Raw genomic sequence first — 16,992 nt, 5'->3', positions numbered from 1 at the left:
CAATTTTACGCAAGAGTAATTAAAGCGCAGCGATTTGGGGCAGCGCGGGGCTCACAGAGCCGCGGGGGGGTAGGCTGTTGTTGGTTTCACGTGAGCGGTGCCAGGTCAGCGCGTTTGCTTATTTGGTGCCCGGCAAGCGAATTAAAATGCCCCCGCCTCAAGGTCGCACAATTGATTTCGAAACGGCAATTAAAGCAGCAAATGAAATGCTCTCCTCGCGGAAAAAGTACGCCCCAGATGGGCCACAGCTCAATACAAATGATGATGACACGCTATTCAAATCGACTTATTGATTAAAGCAACTATTAAATTACTGCGAGTAATTGAAAGAGCGCCAGTTGAGAGCCAACGCTCATGGATACTTTATTCGGGGTACTCAGAATTATACTCTGAGCTTCAACTTGAGCACACTAAGCAGAGTGCGTTTTAATCGTGAGAAAAGCTTTTGAGCTTTAGTGATTAAAATGTAATATAAGATTCAGGATATATACCTATTACTTTTATCGTAAAGTATACAGTATTTATATTAAAGCTACAAAAATAAGGAATGAGAGAGAGAAAAACGGCAAGCTTAAAGCTTTAAGTAAACTGAAGATTGCGATTAAAGCTCAATATAAGCTTTTATGCATGGTAGCATAAATAAGCACAGTAAGCACAATAAAAGCTTCAGGATATATACCTCTTAATAAAAGCTTTAAGAATTTAAACACATCAAAAGCTTCAAGATATAAGCCTTATCATAAAATACATTGAGTAATAATAATCTCTTTATTACTCAATGACTCAATGCATAAAATATAAAGGATTTCTATTTAAGCTACAAAATAAAAATGAAGAGAGAAAAGTGGCAAACTTAAAGCTTTTACAGTTTAAATATTGAAGCTTTACTCAAAATTTTCAAACTGTGAAGCAAAAGACTGCAAATCGTACATCCTGTACATATTCTGCTCGCATTTTCTAAAGGTTAAGACATTAAGATAGTAGTCCCTTTCGAAACTGAATAGTATGGTAATAATGTATATATAACATAATATCATAAGCGCAATGTGCTCTCAAAATAAACCCATTTTAAAATATTGCAAATAAATTAAATATAGTCCTTATTCCCTAAACGGATTACATGCACAAAATATCCCAAAATGTATCTGAATACATATATATATATATATTTTATTTTTAATTTTATGCAAACGATTTGCGTTAATTAAGAGCGCCAAAATGATGAACACGCACGGGTTTACGAGTTGTTGTTATTTTTGTTTGACAATTTAATTGTACAGCTATTTTTAATTATAAATTTGAAAATTTAATTTAATGCTTTATTGAATTGCTGCGCTGCTTGGCAGCAGTCGCCAGCAACGCGCGTAATTGTTGTTGTTAAATAATTGACGTAAAAATAATAAACAAATTAAAACTGAAAATTTACATGGTCGTCAACAGTGCGAGCAATTGGATTGAATATGAGCACGAAATCCGTAATACAAAATACGTAAAAAATCAACGTGAAATTGATGCAGCTGTCCGCCTGCTGCTGTTTTTTTTATTTTGTATTATTTTTTGTTTTTTGTGCTGTTGCGTGGGGCGTATGCGCATTAAAAATTGATACGTCTGGTTTTTATTTTCGTCGGACACTGATTATTTACGCGCACACAAAAGCCAAGTTGGCCACAAGGCCAGCCCAGGCCAGAAAAGGCCACAACAGGCCCCGCCGGACGAGCTCGGATCTGATCCCGGCTCGGACAATGGCTGGCAATTATTCAAAACATGAGAAGTTGCAAACAAGTTGGCCGCTTTTTTCTTTGGCACTGATTCCTCACAAATAATAGTTGCGATTTCCGGCGAAAGTGCGCCCTATTAGTCTGCATATTTCAGTTGCTAACTTTACTGGCTGCCACGCCTCCTACCCCTAGGCCGTGCCGTTTTTCGGTTACAGCCAAATGACTATTCAAACTTTTCACTGTTGTAATTATTATAAATAAATGAAGCGCAATTTGGTAGGCAGTGAGGGCCATTTGCCTTGGTAAGGGCAGATTCTCATGGCTTTTACTGCGGGCCCTTGCCCTACAGGTTATTGCCTTGGCATGTCCTTCAGCGCGGCGTTGCGCTGCGCGGCTTGCTGTATATCTGTCTCTCTAACTGACTGCCTATTTATCGATACTCTGTAATCATTAGGAGGTCTAAGTGGGTATTATGATTGTCAGGCTAAAACACGGCGGAAAACGGTTGCATGAAAGTTTTTTGTTTACCGTACCATTGGTTTAAAACTCATTTTCAAAGATCATTGAGAGAATTTATTTTAAACGTGCTACGGGCATGGCCAGGCAATTTTATTCTTGGTCAAAATTCATTCATACATACAAACATACATACATTCATACATGCATACATGTATACATACATACCTACCTACATACATACATACATACATACATGCATACATATATACATACATACCTACACACCTACATACCCACATAACTACATATCTACCTACATACCTACAAACATACGCCTCCTCCTCCGCCCCCTTGGCGCTCCTCCGGCTCCTCAGCTTCCAGCGTTCAAGCCGCCTGCGCCTTATTCATAGGTGAATTCTGCAAGTCTTATTTACATTTTTGAGAATCGAGGAGGAGGGCAGATTTAATAAATACGTTTTCTTATTTAACTTTGCCGCGCAGCAAGACAAATTGGTGTGCTATTGGCATTTTATAAGACAATTTACATGCATACGTACATACATATATACGCACATACATACATACACACACGCACACACACATACATACATACATAAACACATATACACATTCATACATTAAATTATTCATTCATTCATTCATACATGCATGCATATACATATATATGCATGCATACAATCATACATACATACAAGCATTCATATATACATACATAAATCTGGCAAGAAGTAATATTCAAATTTAGTTACAATCAGCGTAAGAGATATTTGGCACTTTCTCTTTATTCTAAATTTTTCTCACTTTCAATTTTAGTTTAGTTAAGTGTACGTTTAATCTAATGCCAACTGTACAAATGCAACTAATGTCTAGTTTTAGCCTGCTTTATATTTATGTACATGTAGGTACTTTTTTCAGACTACAGGGCAGCTGCTAGTCGAGCATACTTGTGTGAAGCATTTCTTGTTTATTATTAACGCGACGAACGCCCACATTTGTACATTTGTTCATTTGGCAGCATTTGGTAATAGAAATAGAAACCAGAAACGAGAACCGAAAGCAGAACCAGCCCCAAATCAGCATGACATGAACCGAAATTAGACGAGGACCTCAGACCGAGAGACACAAATATATGACAGCTCTCTCCATATGACAATTATTTAAATGTCCAGGCTCGGGCTCATATATTTTTCTTGTACGTGTCCCATTGCCGCTGGGTCGATACCAAATGGTAATTGCTATACACACATAGAGTTTAAATCGGGCACATGGCCTGATTTAAGGCCACATAAATTATGCAAAAATGCCATTTAAATAATTTAAACGTGCAGCTTTTAAATAGATATATATATATATATATATACATTCCTCTTTACCATGTGTGTGTGTGTATGTGTGCATTGCACATTTGCAAGAATCATATCTGTGTCTGCATAAGACAATTAAGATATGCTCAGATAAATCAGTTTCAAACTGCTTTCGGGCACAATTCACAAGCGCCGCATTCTTGGACAAACAAAAATTCTTATCGCAAAGCAAGTTTGAATTGCACTCTGATGAGTTTGCATTGAATTAGTCAGTTCCGCAATTCGTTTTGGCCAGAAACTATGACTGTCAAGTATTTCCGCAGTGCACAGCAGCAGGCAAAGGCAGATAATAAAAGTTGACCAAAGCGTTATCTCCGCTATTTTCACAGCAATTTTCCATTTCAATTTCTATTTCAATTTTTCATTTGAATTTCCATTCGTATTACCATAACCATTTTTGGCCAACTTGTGCTCTTGGGCTAAATAATAATAAAATACAAACTGTCTCGGCCATCAGGGACAGCAGAGCCATCAGCAGAGCCATCAGCAGGGCGCCCTGAGTGTTGTCTGCGGCAGGCATTGAACATTTATTAACTTGACCTTGACTGGCACTTCCCAGGCTCCACCCATTGAGCCGCCGAGCTAGGGTATTACTGCTCTCTATTTGATTGTTGCATTTAGCACGCGGTCAACTGCTAATTACACACTTGGCCACAATCTGTCCAATGGACAGTAAATCTTTCGGCAATGTGTGAGCAATCAAATGAACAAAGCGTTTGTTTATTTCACTAGCTAAACTATGAGATACCCTCTAAAGCGATAGAGGTTAGAGGAAAGTAATATCGGCGAGCTGGGTAAAGAAATTCATTTATGAAAATTTCATGAAAACTCTAGCAGACATATTCTTTAGCTCTATTATGTTTCTTCTACTTCTGTTCCGTTAATTGACTCGCATGCAAGCTTCTTTCTTCAAAACTTAAAAAGTTTAACATTTTCATTTAGTTCAATCATGTATTAGCATTTAACAGAATGTAACTTTACATAAAGTTGTTATGTTAACAAGTTAATATTCGTTTAAAGCAGGCATAACATGCAAGTGTTTATGTTAACGTTCTTGAATATCAGTGTTCTATAACATTATGTTAGTTTTCACATTATATAAGTTAAGAGGTCTCTGTTATACGAACTATGCTAATGTTTTTACATAAAATGAACTTGTTTTGTTAAATGTAATGTTCTTCTAAGCCATAATTGTTATATTTAGCAGCAACTCAATGCAATCTTGACTTCACTTCCTTTTAACAGCAACTGAAGCTCAACTGTTTACTGGATTGCCTAAGAACTGTAAACGATTTTCAATTGCTTCTAAATGAAACTAATGACGCGTCCATTGAAAAGTTTGGCATGTAAAACGCTTTGTAGCACAAACACGTCTGCTTAATATACCCATTGCGAAAATTGTGTCTGTGTGTGTGTGTATGTGAGTGTATGAGTGTGAGTGTACAGGATACATTAAGTAGAAGCCAACAGCCACAATAACAGCTCAAATGTTTAGCCTGCTGCTTGATTAAAACAACATTTACGCAACAATCCAAAGAACAATGAACAGAACAAAACCAAAACCAGGCAAACAGCTGCAGGGCAACAAAAGCAAGAGTAAGAGAGTTGAGGAAATAAAGAAAGAGAGAGAGAGAGAGAGAGAGAGAGAGGCGGTGATAGACGTTGAGTTTGGGGCAAGCAGGCGAATCCGCACGGATTCATTCATTGAGCCGCCCACTTCCAAACATCAATTGAACTCTTTTGTGCAGCTCGAGGCAATAACAATAACAATAACAACAACAAATACCAGCAGCAACAACAACTGGCAACGGCATTTATTGTATGTAATTCGAAATCAATCAATATCACGCATACGCCATGTCTGCTTACAAAATCAAACGCTTACCCAACTCCTCTCTCTCTCACACTCGCTCTCTCCCATTTGCTGCCCTGCTGTCTCCTCCTATGATCTGCTTAGCGCCTATTTAATTAAGTTAATGTAGTTAAATCTGCTTAAGCAAATATTTTCAGCTGCTCTGCTGCGGCCATTCAACACAATGCAAGGAGATAAAACGCTGCCTGAGGCTCGGAGCAGCAATCCCCTGCTCTCCTTCTCCGGGTCCCCTACCCTCCCCTCTGTTGGCTGCTGCGGCTCCCAGAAGTAAACCAAGTCAAAAGGCGCACACAAAAGGCATTCATTACATAGACAACACGGACCAAGGCGAACTTTTTTTCCATCGACGACGACGACGACAGATTTGCGACATGAAGCTGTGGATGGAGCTGTAGATGAAACTGGCCTCTGCAAGCTGAAAGCTGGCCCGAACCAAGCGTCATTAATATTAAGTAATCGTGAAGGATGCTCTCTCTCTGGTGTGTAATACGCTGGGCGGGGCTGGTGCTATTGGCTAACTGGTGCTAACTCGGCGCTAACCTGTGCACTGAAGTTCATGAACCCGGCTAACGCCCATTGCCCGATACGAAATGCCCAATGCCAAGTGACCATGAACATTGCCAAGTGACCATGAGTGACCAAAAGTGTCTGTCCACTAGTCGTAAATTTACTTGGCACACACTCACGCACAGGCACTCACACACACGCACACTCAGTCGCAGCTAAAAGAAAAAACAGTTATGATGCGACCATTTTGGCCCACTCGGAATGCCCCACAATGGACAGATTAGTGAAGTGCTAAGAGTTCAAATGTGTTTAGGACCGAATGGACCCAAAGCAACGGCAACAACCTCGACCAGCTGATCCTAATGCCATGTGGCATGGGTTCAGCGTTGAGCGAATTGTAATTGCGACTTCTTAAGTGTTTAAAAGGTGCTTGAGTGCATTGGAAGTCACCCAAAAAAAACAGTAGATTATTGTGTTATCGAGGGCAAAGTGATCTAAATTGTTAATCGATAAGTTTGCGGAAGAGTTAAGAAAAATAACTTTAAGAAATGACTTGTCGGTATCTTAACTTTTGCATTACTTATGCTCTTTTTGCATTTTGGTTAATTTTGTGAATTATTTTAAGGCTAGAAAATATATCGATAATATATCGATTACTAATAAGTTTACTTCTTTAAAACTCGATTCAAAGTTTACTTATTAAAATTTAGATGAATCATAAATCGTTATCACATTAAGTGGAAAACCATTATTATAACTAGCGATTCATAGATATCACAGCTCAATGGGAAAACTCAGTTAATATATTAATTAATTCGAAAAGATAGCACTTTTTTGAGTAGAATACCTTTAATGTTGGTAACAATTAGAAGAACAAATAGTAAAAAGTACTCTGGCATTTGTAAGTGTGGAATACTCTTAATATTTGTAATAATTGGAAATATCAAATATTAAAAAGTGAATTGGTAATGAAATTTATTTGGAAAACTGGCAAATGTATGTATGGAATGCTCTTAATAATGGTAAAAATTGGAAATACGAATATAAAAAATGGAATTGGCAATGAAATGTATTTGAAAAACTGGCCCCTAATACTGCTTGTAATTGAAAATACAAATATTAAAAATGCAAATTGACTATCAAAATAATAGATGGAGATAATCTTGTTTTGATACAACATATTAGATATACTAATGAACTTCTGCTTTCGGGGCCCAACACCGAAATGCATATTCCTGGTCCTTGTGGAAATTTTGTAATTAACTGGCTACCTTAAAACTTTTTTCATTACGAGGCTTTTTGGGTTGCTGCTGTAAAATGGAAAATGGTTAAAATTTATGAGCCACAGATACGAGAATATTGTGTACATAAATATATTTATATGTAAGGATTCCTTTTGCCAGCTCCTTGGGGCAAACACACATACACATACACATACACACACACACACACACACACACACACACACGAAGGGCAAGCATATGAATCTTGTGGAGTGGCGTTTAACGCAATTTCAAGCAGATGCTTGTGTTTTTTTTAATTTGAGTTAACTTGCCTTAACCGAAAATTCAAATGGAATGAACAACGTGTCCACTTGGCCACTTAGCGGGGAACGGGGGATTGCGCCCAATATATACTGGCATTCCTTCAGTTTCAGTCAGTTTCAGAAAATTGCACATTAAGCTTAATTAAGAAATTCATTGGCGTGTCCTGAATGTGGATGTGATGTACTGCTGCTAATGGCCAACATTTAAAGCTGGCCAAGAGCTGTAGACTGCAAACTGTGAACTGTGAACTGTAACTCGCAAAAGGACACCAAGTTGCCCAACGTGAGCAAGAAAGCAGGCAGTACAATAACAAAGCAGGAGTAAGAGAGATGGCAACAATTTGTTGAAATAGTTTTCCCACTTTTGATTGCCTACGGTGCCTGCCCCAACAACAATTGCACGAATGCAAATAAAATTGTGGCTGCTTTGGGGCAAACTTGGGGCTACCTGGCCGGCAGGATGAAGGGGAGGGGGTTAAGAGCAGGGGCTGCCCATTTGGATGCCCAGTGACTGTCCACTGGCACGCAGGACATGAACGTCGCACACTTAACAAATTAAAATGCCGCAACTTTCTGCAAGGCAGGGTCGCTCTGGCCGCTGATGCACTCAAGTGGGCGTAAAAAGCAGACGCTGCAAATGGCCAGGTGAGTGCGTATTATCCTGCCGGCTGCTCCCGCTGCTGGCATTAGAACTTATGTGGGCTCTCAGTTTGCTAAACAAAAAGCGACGACAAAAACTTAATTCATGCAGCTGCTGTTGCAGCGATGCAGAAGGCGGTGGACGGACGGGCGGTCGGGCGGTCGGGTGGCAGACGGAGGTCAACAAATGACCTTATCTCAGATCCCCGCATCGCTTTAAACAAAAGGCAGCTAGCGTACAAAATGCTCAGAAGCTCGTGCCCGCCTTCAGATCCGCCCCTAGCTGGTTGTCTGTAATGCGAGCGAAAAGTTGTTGCCAGGTTTTTGCTAGACCACGGGGCGTATGAGCACTAAATAAGTGCGAGCCAAGCGCCGTATATTTGCGGCGAAACTGCACTGAAAATTCCGCTCATTAAGCCGTAATTCAGGCCAAACGCAAGGGGAGTGGGCGGGGCACAGTGGAGCTCTTCTATGATTGCAATGAGAGCGCGACACTTGAAAAGTCGGCAACAAATCTGTGCAAATTGCAGCGACTCATAGGCAGTTGGTAGATGGGTGGCAGGTGGAATGGGGTTGGGGTGGACCGAGTGGCGACGTGTGACAATATTGATTTAAATGTCATAAACACCCAAAAGTAGCACGCACACACACACACACGCGTTGGGCAAGTGGCACATCCGTAAGATACTTTGAATGTTTTTAGAGATACACGAAGCGGAAGCCAAGTCAAGAAGGTGAAGAAAAACAAACAGGCCGGCACGTTGTCAACAAGGTGTGCATGTGTGTGGTAAGTGTGGGTCTGTGTGTCTGTGCGTGTGTGTGTGTCTGGGGCACACTAATGTGTGTAATATGCCACACACGTATCCAACTATTAACTAAAATGGAGCGACACACAAATGACAGCGCACATTTGTGGGCTGACCGAAGCCTAAACCTAAACCAAAACCGAGACGTAGCTCAGCCTCGACTCGAACTCAGGGATCGTAAATATCAGCCCAGAGAAAGAAGAGCAACAGCCAGAAAAAAGCAACAGCAATAACAACAACAACAACAACAACAATAACAACAGCGACTGAGCTTCCTTGTCATTTGTAACAGATGCGGGCGCCCGGCCACAATTGACTACACATTTTGGCCTGGGTCGGGGGTCGGGGTTCGAGGCAGGGGCGGGGGAATGAGCATGGGGGCATGGCTTGATGTTCAGTGCCTGGTAATTGGGCGCCACGCAGAGCGAGTGCTGTGATATTACAGAGATATCTACAGTTATATATACATGTATTTATTTTATATATATCAAAGGCCTGCTGGCGGTTGCTTTGTCACTCGGGCGCGCCCCCCTTTCGAGTGCGCCTCCCGTAATTGCGAGCAAAGATAAGCGCTTTATTACCGATTCACTGGCTTTTATCGCATTTTAATAACTCACAAAATGCGGCCACGAATTTTACGTCACTTTTGCGTTTCCGTTACGTTACACGTTGCGTTACGTTACGTAGCGCGGTTACGTTCCGATGCGATGCGTTGCGCGCTGCGTCCCAATCGGCGAACTGTCGTCGGCGCCAGCCAATGCACAACTGAAACCGAAAGCGAATAAGCGATAAAAGCAGAAAACAGAACTGAACGCGTCGGCGACTGCTGCTGCTTTAAACGCTTTCCCTTTGGCCCAATGGCTGCCAGCCGAGCCGCAGCCGCAGCCGAACATAGCGCACGAAGCGCGGCCCGAGCCGAAGCGCCGAAGCCGAAAGACTGCAGCTGTTCACCAACACACGCAGCTGGTGTAAAGGGGTTGTCGGCATGAAGGGAGCGTGGGGGGTGTGCTGGTTGGTTCTTGCTCACTTGCATTCCCAAATGCTAAGGATACGGCAAGGCGCGGAAGTGCGTGCGCCAACAGCACAGCACAGTGGTACGCGACGATTGTTATTGGGTTTTCGAACAAAGGTTATAAAAAGTGGTCGCAATTAGTTGAAAATAGATTTGAAAGAACCTTTAAATAGGTCAATAAAATAAGATATGTCAAAGCTGAGAATGTAAAGTAAAGTATTTAGCGAAAATTGTTATCAATTGCAAATATTCCGCTTAATCATGCATTCGTTAATTAAATCTTGATAAGTAAATAATAAATATAAGTAAGTCTCAAAATGTGTGTCTGATAAAATTTGGTATATAAGCAAAGGGTAGCTCTTAGTCGGTCCTTGCCCACGCCCATGCCCTGCTGCTAACTGCTACGCAGCTGCATCGGCAGTTATTCTTGGTAATCCAATCAAGTCCACTAGCGCATATCCTTAGTTGAATTATGCAAATTGAACAGCAAATAAGTGAAGCAACCACTGTTGCGTTTTTTTTAGTTTTATTTAAAAAATTTTTTTCTTTTATTTTAATTGGGTTTCACTGTGCCTGAGCTGTCGTTTAGTTTAGTTGCGCAAATTAGCCGCCTGCCTCGGCCGTTTGTCATTTTTGCAGCACAACTGCTAAGCTCTAGCTGTGTGTGTGTGTGTGTGTGTCTCTGTGTGTGAGTGTTGGTGTGTGTTAGTACCGTTATAAACTCCGAATGCAAGTGGCTGCTGCTTGAGCCCTCTGCTGCCAGTTTGTTGCAGCAAATCATTGCCGACTTTTGTGCGCAAATATTTACGAGAAAGTCAACCAACGTATGCTGAGAGGCAGCTGCTGCTGCCGCTGCTGGGGCTTCTGCTGATGCTGCGTGGGCGTCCCGAGGCCGCTTCAGTGGCAAAGACAAAGGCATGCGTCTAACAGCAGCGACAACAACCTGTCACAGCGACAGGCGCAACACACAACACAATGCGACATTAGCTCGTCGTGGGGTCAACAGGAACACACACACGCACACGCACCCTCCATACATGTGTCTGACTCTGGCAACAACTACCCCTTCTCCACCATACTGTCGCCACCCATGGCCTCTAAACAAAAGACAAACTTGTTCAGAACGCGATTCTTTTTTCCTCCATGCTGTTTGGGGACCTGCTGCCAATGCCACGGGGTGTACTCAGTGTGTGCGTGTGTGCGAGCGTGTGTGTGTAGGCTGTGTGCGTTGTACATATGTCTTTTTGCAAATTAATTTATAAACACAATTGACATTGAGCTAAAATGTAAATATGCCGTTGAGAATGGCTGCCTTGCATTAAAATTTCAAGCGGCCTCTCAGTCACATCTGCATGCTAGCAATTGCTATGCCATGCCACGCGAGCATGTGTGTGTGTGTGTGTATGTCAGTGTGTGTGCGTGACCCCATAACTGTAACTGTATCTGTTACTATGTGTGCTTATACGTGTGCGGTTATGTTTGTCTTTTGCCATGCTTTAGCCTTTATTTGGCCAACAGCACAACGAGGCACAGCAAGCAAGCTGATGCTGCACTTAAGGAAATAAGCCATGTGCCCCACAACCATGCCCCCTTTGCACCAGCAGCGCCCACTCATATACGGAAATTGAAGCTGTAGACAATGTTGCCAGCGTGCTAAGCACTGCTTAGTTCGCTTGGCATCGGGCGGCAGACAGCTGAAATGTCAAATCGTTTCTCGAGGTGGCTGCAACACGTTGCGTATGCGTAACAAATGCCAAAACAGTTGCTGACTAATTTGAAAGTTTTGCGTTTGGAGACATTCAGGGCCACTGACTGCTAGTATGTTGGCTGGCCAGTTGCATACCACATGCTGCATGCTGCATGAGTTGCAATTAGAGAGCTGTCAGAAATTGTATGCCAAACCTGAAGCGTTAAGCTGACGTGTTCCATTGTCATTATGTATAATGACGCCTGCGTCTATGGCTCTTCGTACAAGTCTCCTTAATTAACGTGCCGTTGGGGTACTCAAGTTGAGCAGCTCTCTGCCTCTGCAGTTTAATTAATAACAAATTGAGTTTTTGGCCAAGAACTTTTAATTAATTTAGTTATACACATACTAAAGTGGTTGGCATACAAATATTTGTATGAGTTTTTAGCTAAAAGCTTTTAGAATTTGTGGCTTGCCAGATTAAAGTCAGGTATTTCGTGTCAACACAATTTGCTAATGATAAAACCTGTTGAAAAATAAAAGTGCACAGCTAAGGCACATATAAGAAGAAGTCTTTTTTGCTCAAAGTGAATAGTTGGGCATGAATAAAAATTAATAAATAGAAAAGCTTTAGAAGTATAGAATAAACACATCCCACCTTAAACTTTATGCTTGAATATTAGAATAGCTTTAGCCTGAGAAAATAATGTATTACATTAAATTACATAGTGCAATTTAAAAAGCAATCTATTGCATTCTAGACAATTCAACAAAGCACAATTAAATTCAATTAATGTTCAATCAAAATATTATCATATTAATTTCACAATAGAAATTTAAAATGTAATCAAAATATTTTCAAAGTAGTTTCTCCACTTCGCTTGGCCCAATTTCCCAGCATCTTCGCCGAGCACAAACTTCAGCTGCCCGCAAAAGTATGCAGCATTTATGTACATAAAAAAAGAAATCAATTTGATAATCCCAAAGCGCTTTATATAATATAGTGGCATGTTGTATGCCATTAAGTAGACTGGGCCAAAAGCCAAAAACGGACTGCTAGCAAAACATAATCGTAAAATTTCACTGTAATCCCGCCAAGGAATTTCGGTCGGCAACTTTAGCTTACTAGCTAAACGGTTATTAACTTTCGTATGTGTCGTCGCTGCCCTGCCACCGCCACTGCCACATGCAACGTTCCCCGCCCGACACAAAAACTTTGCCCACACTGCTGCAAACCACTGTAACAAAAACAACAACAACAACAACAACAACAGCAGCAGCAGCAGCAACAATGACAGGCAACTTTATTACTAAATACAGTCATATAAATTCGTATGTTTACACCACGAAACGTGACGCAGATGGAGGCGCTTGCTGTGTGGATGCCAGTGGTTGTCCGTGGACAACAGGGGGGAGGATTGGGCTGGTGCTGGGCATATCGCTTGTTTTGGCAGCAACGGCAGCAACGGCAACAAAACAACCTGTCGTTGACTTTCAAACTGATTTGCAATTTTATAAAAGAACTTGCTGAGCAGCTGAGGAGCAGCTCGAGGATTAACATGCAGAGGCATGCAACACAAGCATCTACTTCAGGTGTGTATGTGTGTGTGTGTGTGTGTGTGTTTGTGGGCTTGTGGTGCTCATCATCGTCAGCAGCCCAAACCCCAAAATATGCCGACTGCCACAAGTTCGGGTTGGAGAAGGGAGACGTTTGGCTATATACCACAAGGTTTTAGTGTCCTGTGTGTGTGCGTCCTTTTGTCTGTGTCGCGCTCTTTTTGACCTTTTGCGTTAAGCAAAAATTGTAAAACTCATTTACATAACAATTACCCAAACGTTGCGAACCTTTTGCCAAACTGACATCCAAAACAAACTGCGGCTTGGCTTAGTTTCAACTGCCAATCGGAGACAGCATATTCCACCCCACCCCCCCTCCCCCCCCTTCTGTTTGCTGTGGGCGTCACATGTTGCGTTTTTGAAATTTGGTAACCCTTTTATGCTAGGCTGGCGCCACCTGGCAGCGTCATCACACACAGTACAGTATTCTATTTAGATTGCTTTTCAAGCTATATACCCCATCCCCTATCCACCATGCCCCTCGCTGGCCCAGCACATTGTGTCAGTTGCATTCTCTTGACTTGCCTCAACAAATGTCACGCCGCTTAATGTCCTTCATATTTTTTTTGTCTGTTTTTCTGTGGCATACCCCATTTGGGGTTCTGTCTGTCTGTCTGTCTGTGTGGCGCACTTTAGTTGATATATGAACTGCATGGCACTTACAATTTCATCCAAAGTGTTCGCCGGCTCCTTCATACCATGACGTTAGAGATTCAGCCAATCTGCAAATGACAAAAAAAAGAAATAAGCAAAGAGCCAAATAAGCACAAGCAAAGCAAACAAGTGAAAAATTGTATAGCTTCGGCCTGCCGAAGAGCGAATACCCTTGCTGGGGAACGGAATAATATTATTAATATAATTAAAGGGAAAGTGTTTTTATTTTTCCCCTAAAACAACTTAGTTTGAGACCAAATGTTAATGTTATTATAATATACAATTAACCACATTTAAAATTTTATTTATTTCTAATACGATGGAAGATATGGATAAGAATTACATTTGTTTTACTTTAGAATGAGGGTTTCGAAAAAGCGTTGCATGTTTTCTTAGCAAATGAACATACCCTGTGCTAGTGTATAGTGAACAAACAAACAATCATTGGATATATGAGACGGTTGGCAGCACAGGTTTCACTGTATCCGTGCCTGTGTGTGTGTGTGTGTGTTTGCTTTGCAAATATATTTAGCGAGGCCACACAATTTAAATTTGTATTTCCATTTGGCCCGCTCGCTATTGTGTGCTGCGCGTCTGTGTGTGTGTGTGTGTGTGTGTGTGTCTGGTTGCTAACAATGCAAAAAAGCACACACACACATATACACAAACACACATGTGGCCTAACTGCCTTATCAATTTCAAGCACTTGCCGCATTAAAAAAAAATATATTTTAAAGATATTTTTTTGGGTCCATATGTCAGTCCTTTACTATCCCTTTCCATCTCCCTCTATCTCTCTCTCTCTCTCGCTCTCTCTCTCTCACTCTCTCTCTCTCCTTCTCTACCTAACGCACTCTTTATTTGACTTATTTTACTAAACCTGAATGAAAAAAGTTCCTTATTAAAATGTGTGCCCAAGTCCTTCGTCATTTGCATTTCACTTAACTTCCTTGTTCCTGTTCCTGGCCCACCCTTTGCCCACTCGATTCCCCCAGCACCACCACCCGCTCCCCTGGTGCTAGGCAAGGTTTATTTTTTTAAATTGATTGCCACATAAATTTCATGTAATCTAATAAAATTTGAATTGTCGTTGTCGTAAATGTCACACACACACTCGCATACACACATCGCCTTCAACAATTCCTTACACAATTGCAGGTCCAGGGTTCTTGTCATCAAGGACACACTCATACACTCACATACACACACACAAACACAGCGAGAGTGACTGAGCATTGCCACGCCCACTTGGCGCACTTCGCCCACTTGACGCTTGCTCTTGAAATGCTGATGAAGTTTCAACTTTGAACGAGCGATAAGCTAATCAAATTAATTCAACTTAAAACTTGGCAAGCGAATTTGCAACAAATTAATGTTATTTCATGGCTTCTTAAACTTGACACTGCCGTCCTCAGTCTCCACCCCACCCCACCCCCCGCATTCACCCCCTACCAGCACCGAACAGTTCAAAGTAATTCATTTCTGATTGGAAGTTTCCTGTCAGCATTTTCTACTCTTTTCTATACCCTGATAAAGGGTATTATCGATGGTATGCTATGGGAGAGACGTGTTCAAACTCACAATCTATGTATATGTATATATATATATATTCTTGATACTTATCAAGAGTCGAGAAGTTATAGTAATATCCGTCCATTCGTCTGTCTAATTCTCATTCAAAGAGTCACTCTCAGTCTTATAGCTAAATATATTGAGGCAAGTTTTGTCTGTTTTTTTCTTCGGATCGAACTACTATATCAAATAGTCACCACCATAGCAAATATTGATTAACAATTGAGTTCTTATATAAAAGGAAATAAATTTGCCGCTCATCTACTTTAATTGCCTGAAAGGGTATTTAATCTTCGGCTGACAATAGTTAACAAATTCTTTCTGCTTTTTTTGTTGGCTTTCTTTTTTTTGACTGCTTGTAAACTGAGTGAAAAGTTTGCTGCATGGCTTAAAGTGCGGCCAGCTTGGGGCATATCAGTCGTGTCTGCGTGTGTGAGGTTCTTTAAGTCTGTGCATTTATAGCTCTATACACTCTACTCTCGTATCGTATCGCATATGTGCGAATTGCTGCCAAGCAACTAAACAATAAAGTTGAAAATTCGCTTGAGACTCGCAAGGAAATTGGCTCCGACTGCTGCTGCTCCCCTCTCGAGAGATTTTGATCAACATCAATCAGCAACAACAAGAACAACAACAACAACAACAACAACAAAAGAAACAACAATCAACAACAATAAGAAGTAACAACAGTTTCACAAAGTAGATCAATGTGGATTTTCGCATATCACAAGCTCGCATGCAAATTGTGCGGCCGCCCGCATTTTTGGTTGCTCCTTGGAGGAAATTGTTCTGCTCGTTTATTGGCAAAAAGTTTTCACAAATACTTGTTTAGGGCTACTTTTAATGGCCCCCAAACAAGTTAATCAACTCAATAAGCCCCATAAGGCAGCCAACGTTCGTTTTTGCGTGTTCTCTCTGTGTGCGTTCCACACGACGTATACGTAACATTTCTCTGTGGCTCAAAGATTTGAGCCACATAAGAAAGAAAAAACACATTTGCCACTTCGCATAGCTCAGCGCTCACTGCTCAATGCAATCTAAATGAATACCAAAAAAAATAGCAAGTGCCGCAATGCCAAACGTGTCAAATGCATAAAAATCAAAACTGACAGGTAAAAAGACACAAAAAATGCTAAGAAAAACAAAAATAACAGACCGAAATGCTCAACTACGCAAGGCTCTGTTAACTGTCTAAAAAAAAAGCTCAAAATATTTGGTTAACTTTTGATTAATTATTGATTAGACAAGCAGAAGTTAGCGTGGCAACAATTATTCAATTCAATAAACCAATCATGAAAACTTTAGCTGGCAAATAAAGGTCATATTACACTTGAAAGAGGCATAAATTTAATATTTTTGGGTTTCAGTTATAAGTCTGATAAAGACATCTCTATTAATCTTCGCTTCATAATAATTAAAATATTTTCGGTTAGGCTTACATTCTTTCCAGCTTACTTTGGTACTGTCAAGAGTTATGGGATTCGCTTACAGAAGTTGGTTGCCTGTTGCCTTGATAT

General features: G+C 41.0%; 1 protein-coding gene across 2 annotated transcripts in view; it reads right to left on the bottom strand.

Annotated features, from left to right (window-relative positions):
- ASPP (Ankyrin-repeat, SH3-domain, and Proline-rich-region containing Protein) overlaps positions 1–16,992 on the bottom strand; it is a 52,403-nt gene that overhangs the window by 12,642 nt on the left and 22,769 nt on the right. For both annotated transcript variants that reach the window (XM_064686693.1, XM_064686692.1), the window contains exon 2: positions 13,913–13,971. In XM_064686693.1, coding sequence (XP_064542763.1) covers positions 13,913–13,945 — 33 coding nt within the window. In that variant the 5' untranslated portion in view covers positions 13,946–13,971. The remainder of the gene's footprint in view (positions 1–13,912; positions 13,972–16,992) is intronic.

Source organism: Drosophila montana, unplaced genomic scaffold, assembly GCF_035044405.1.
Source record: "Drosophila montana isolate Dmon_TW-CO22-7 unplaced genomic scaffold, ASM3504440v1 contig_3200_1, whole genome shotgun sequence".
Taxonomy (NCBI): domain Eukaryota; kingdom Metazoa; phylum Arthropoda; class Insecta; order Diptera; family Drosophilidae; genus Drosophila; species Drosophila montana.
The sequence above is the reverse complement of the archived record's forward strand: the minus strand, read 5'-3'. Positions and strand labels throughout refer to the sequence as shown.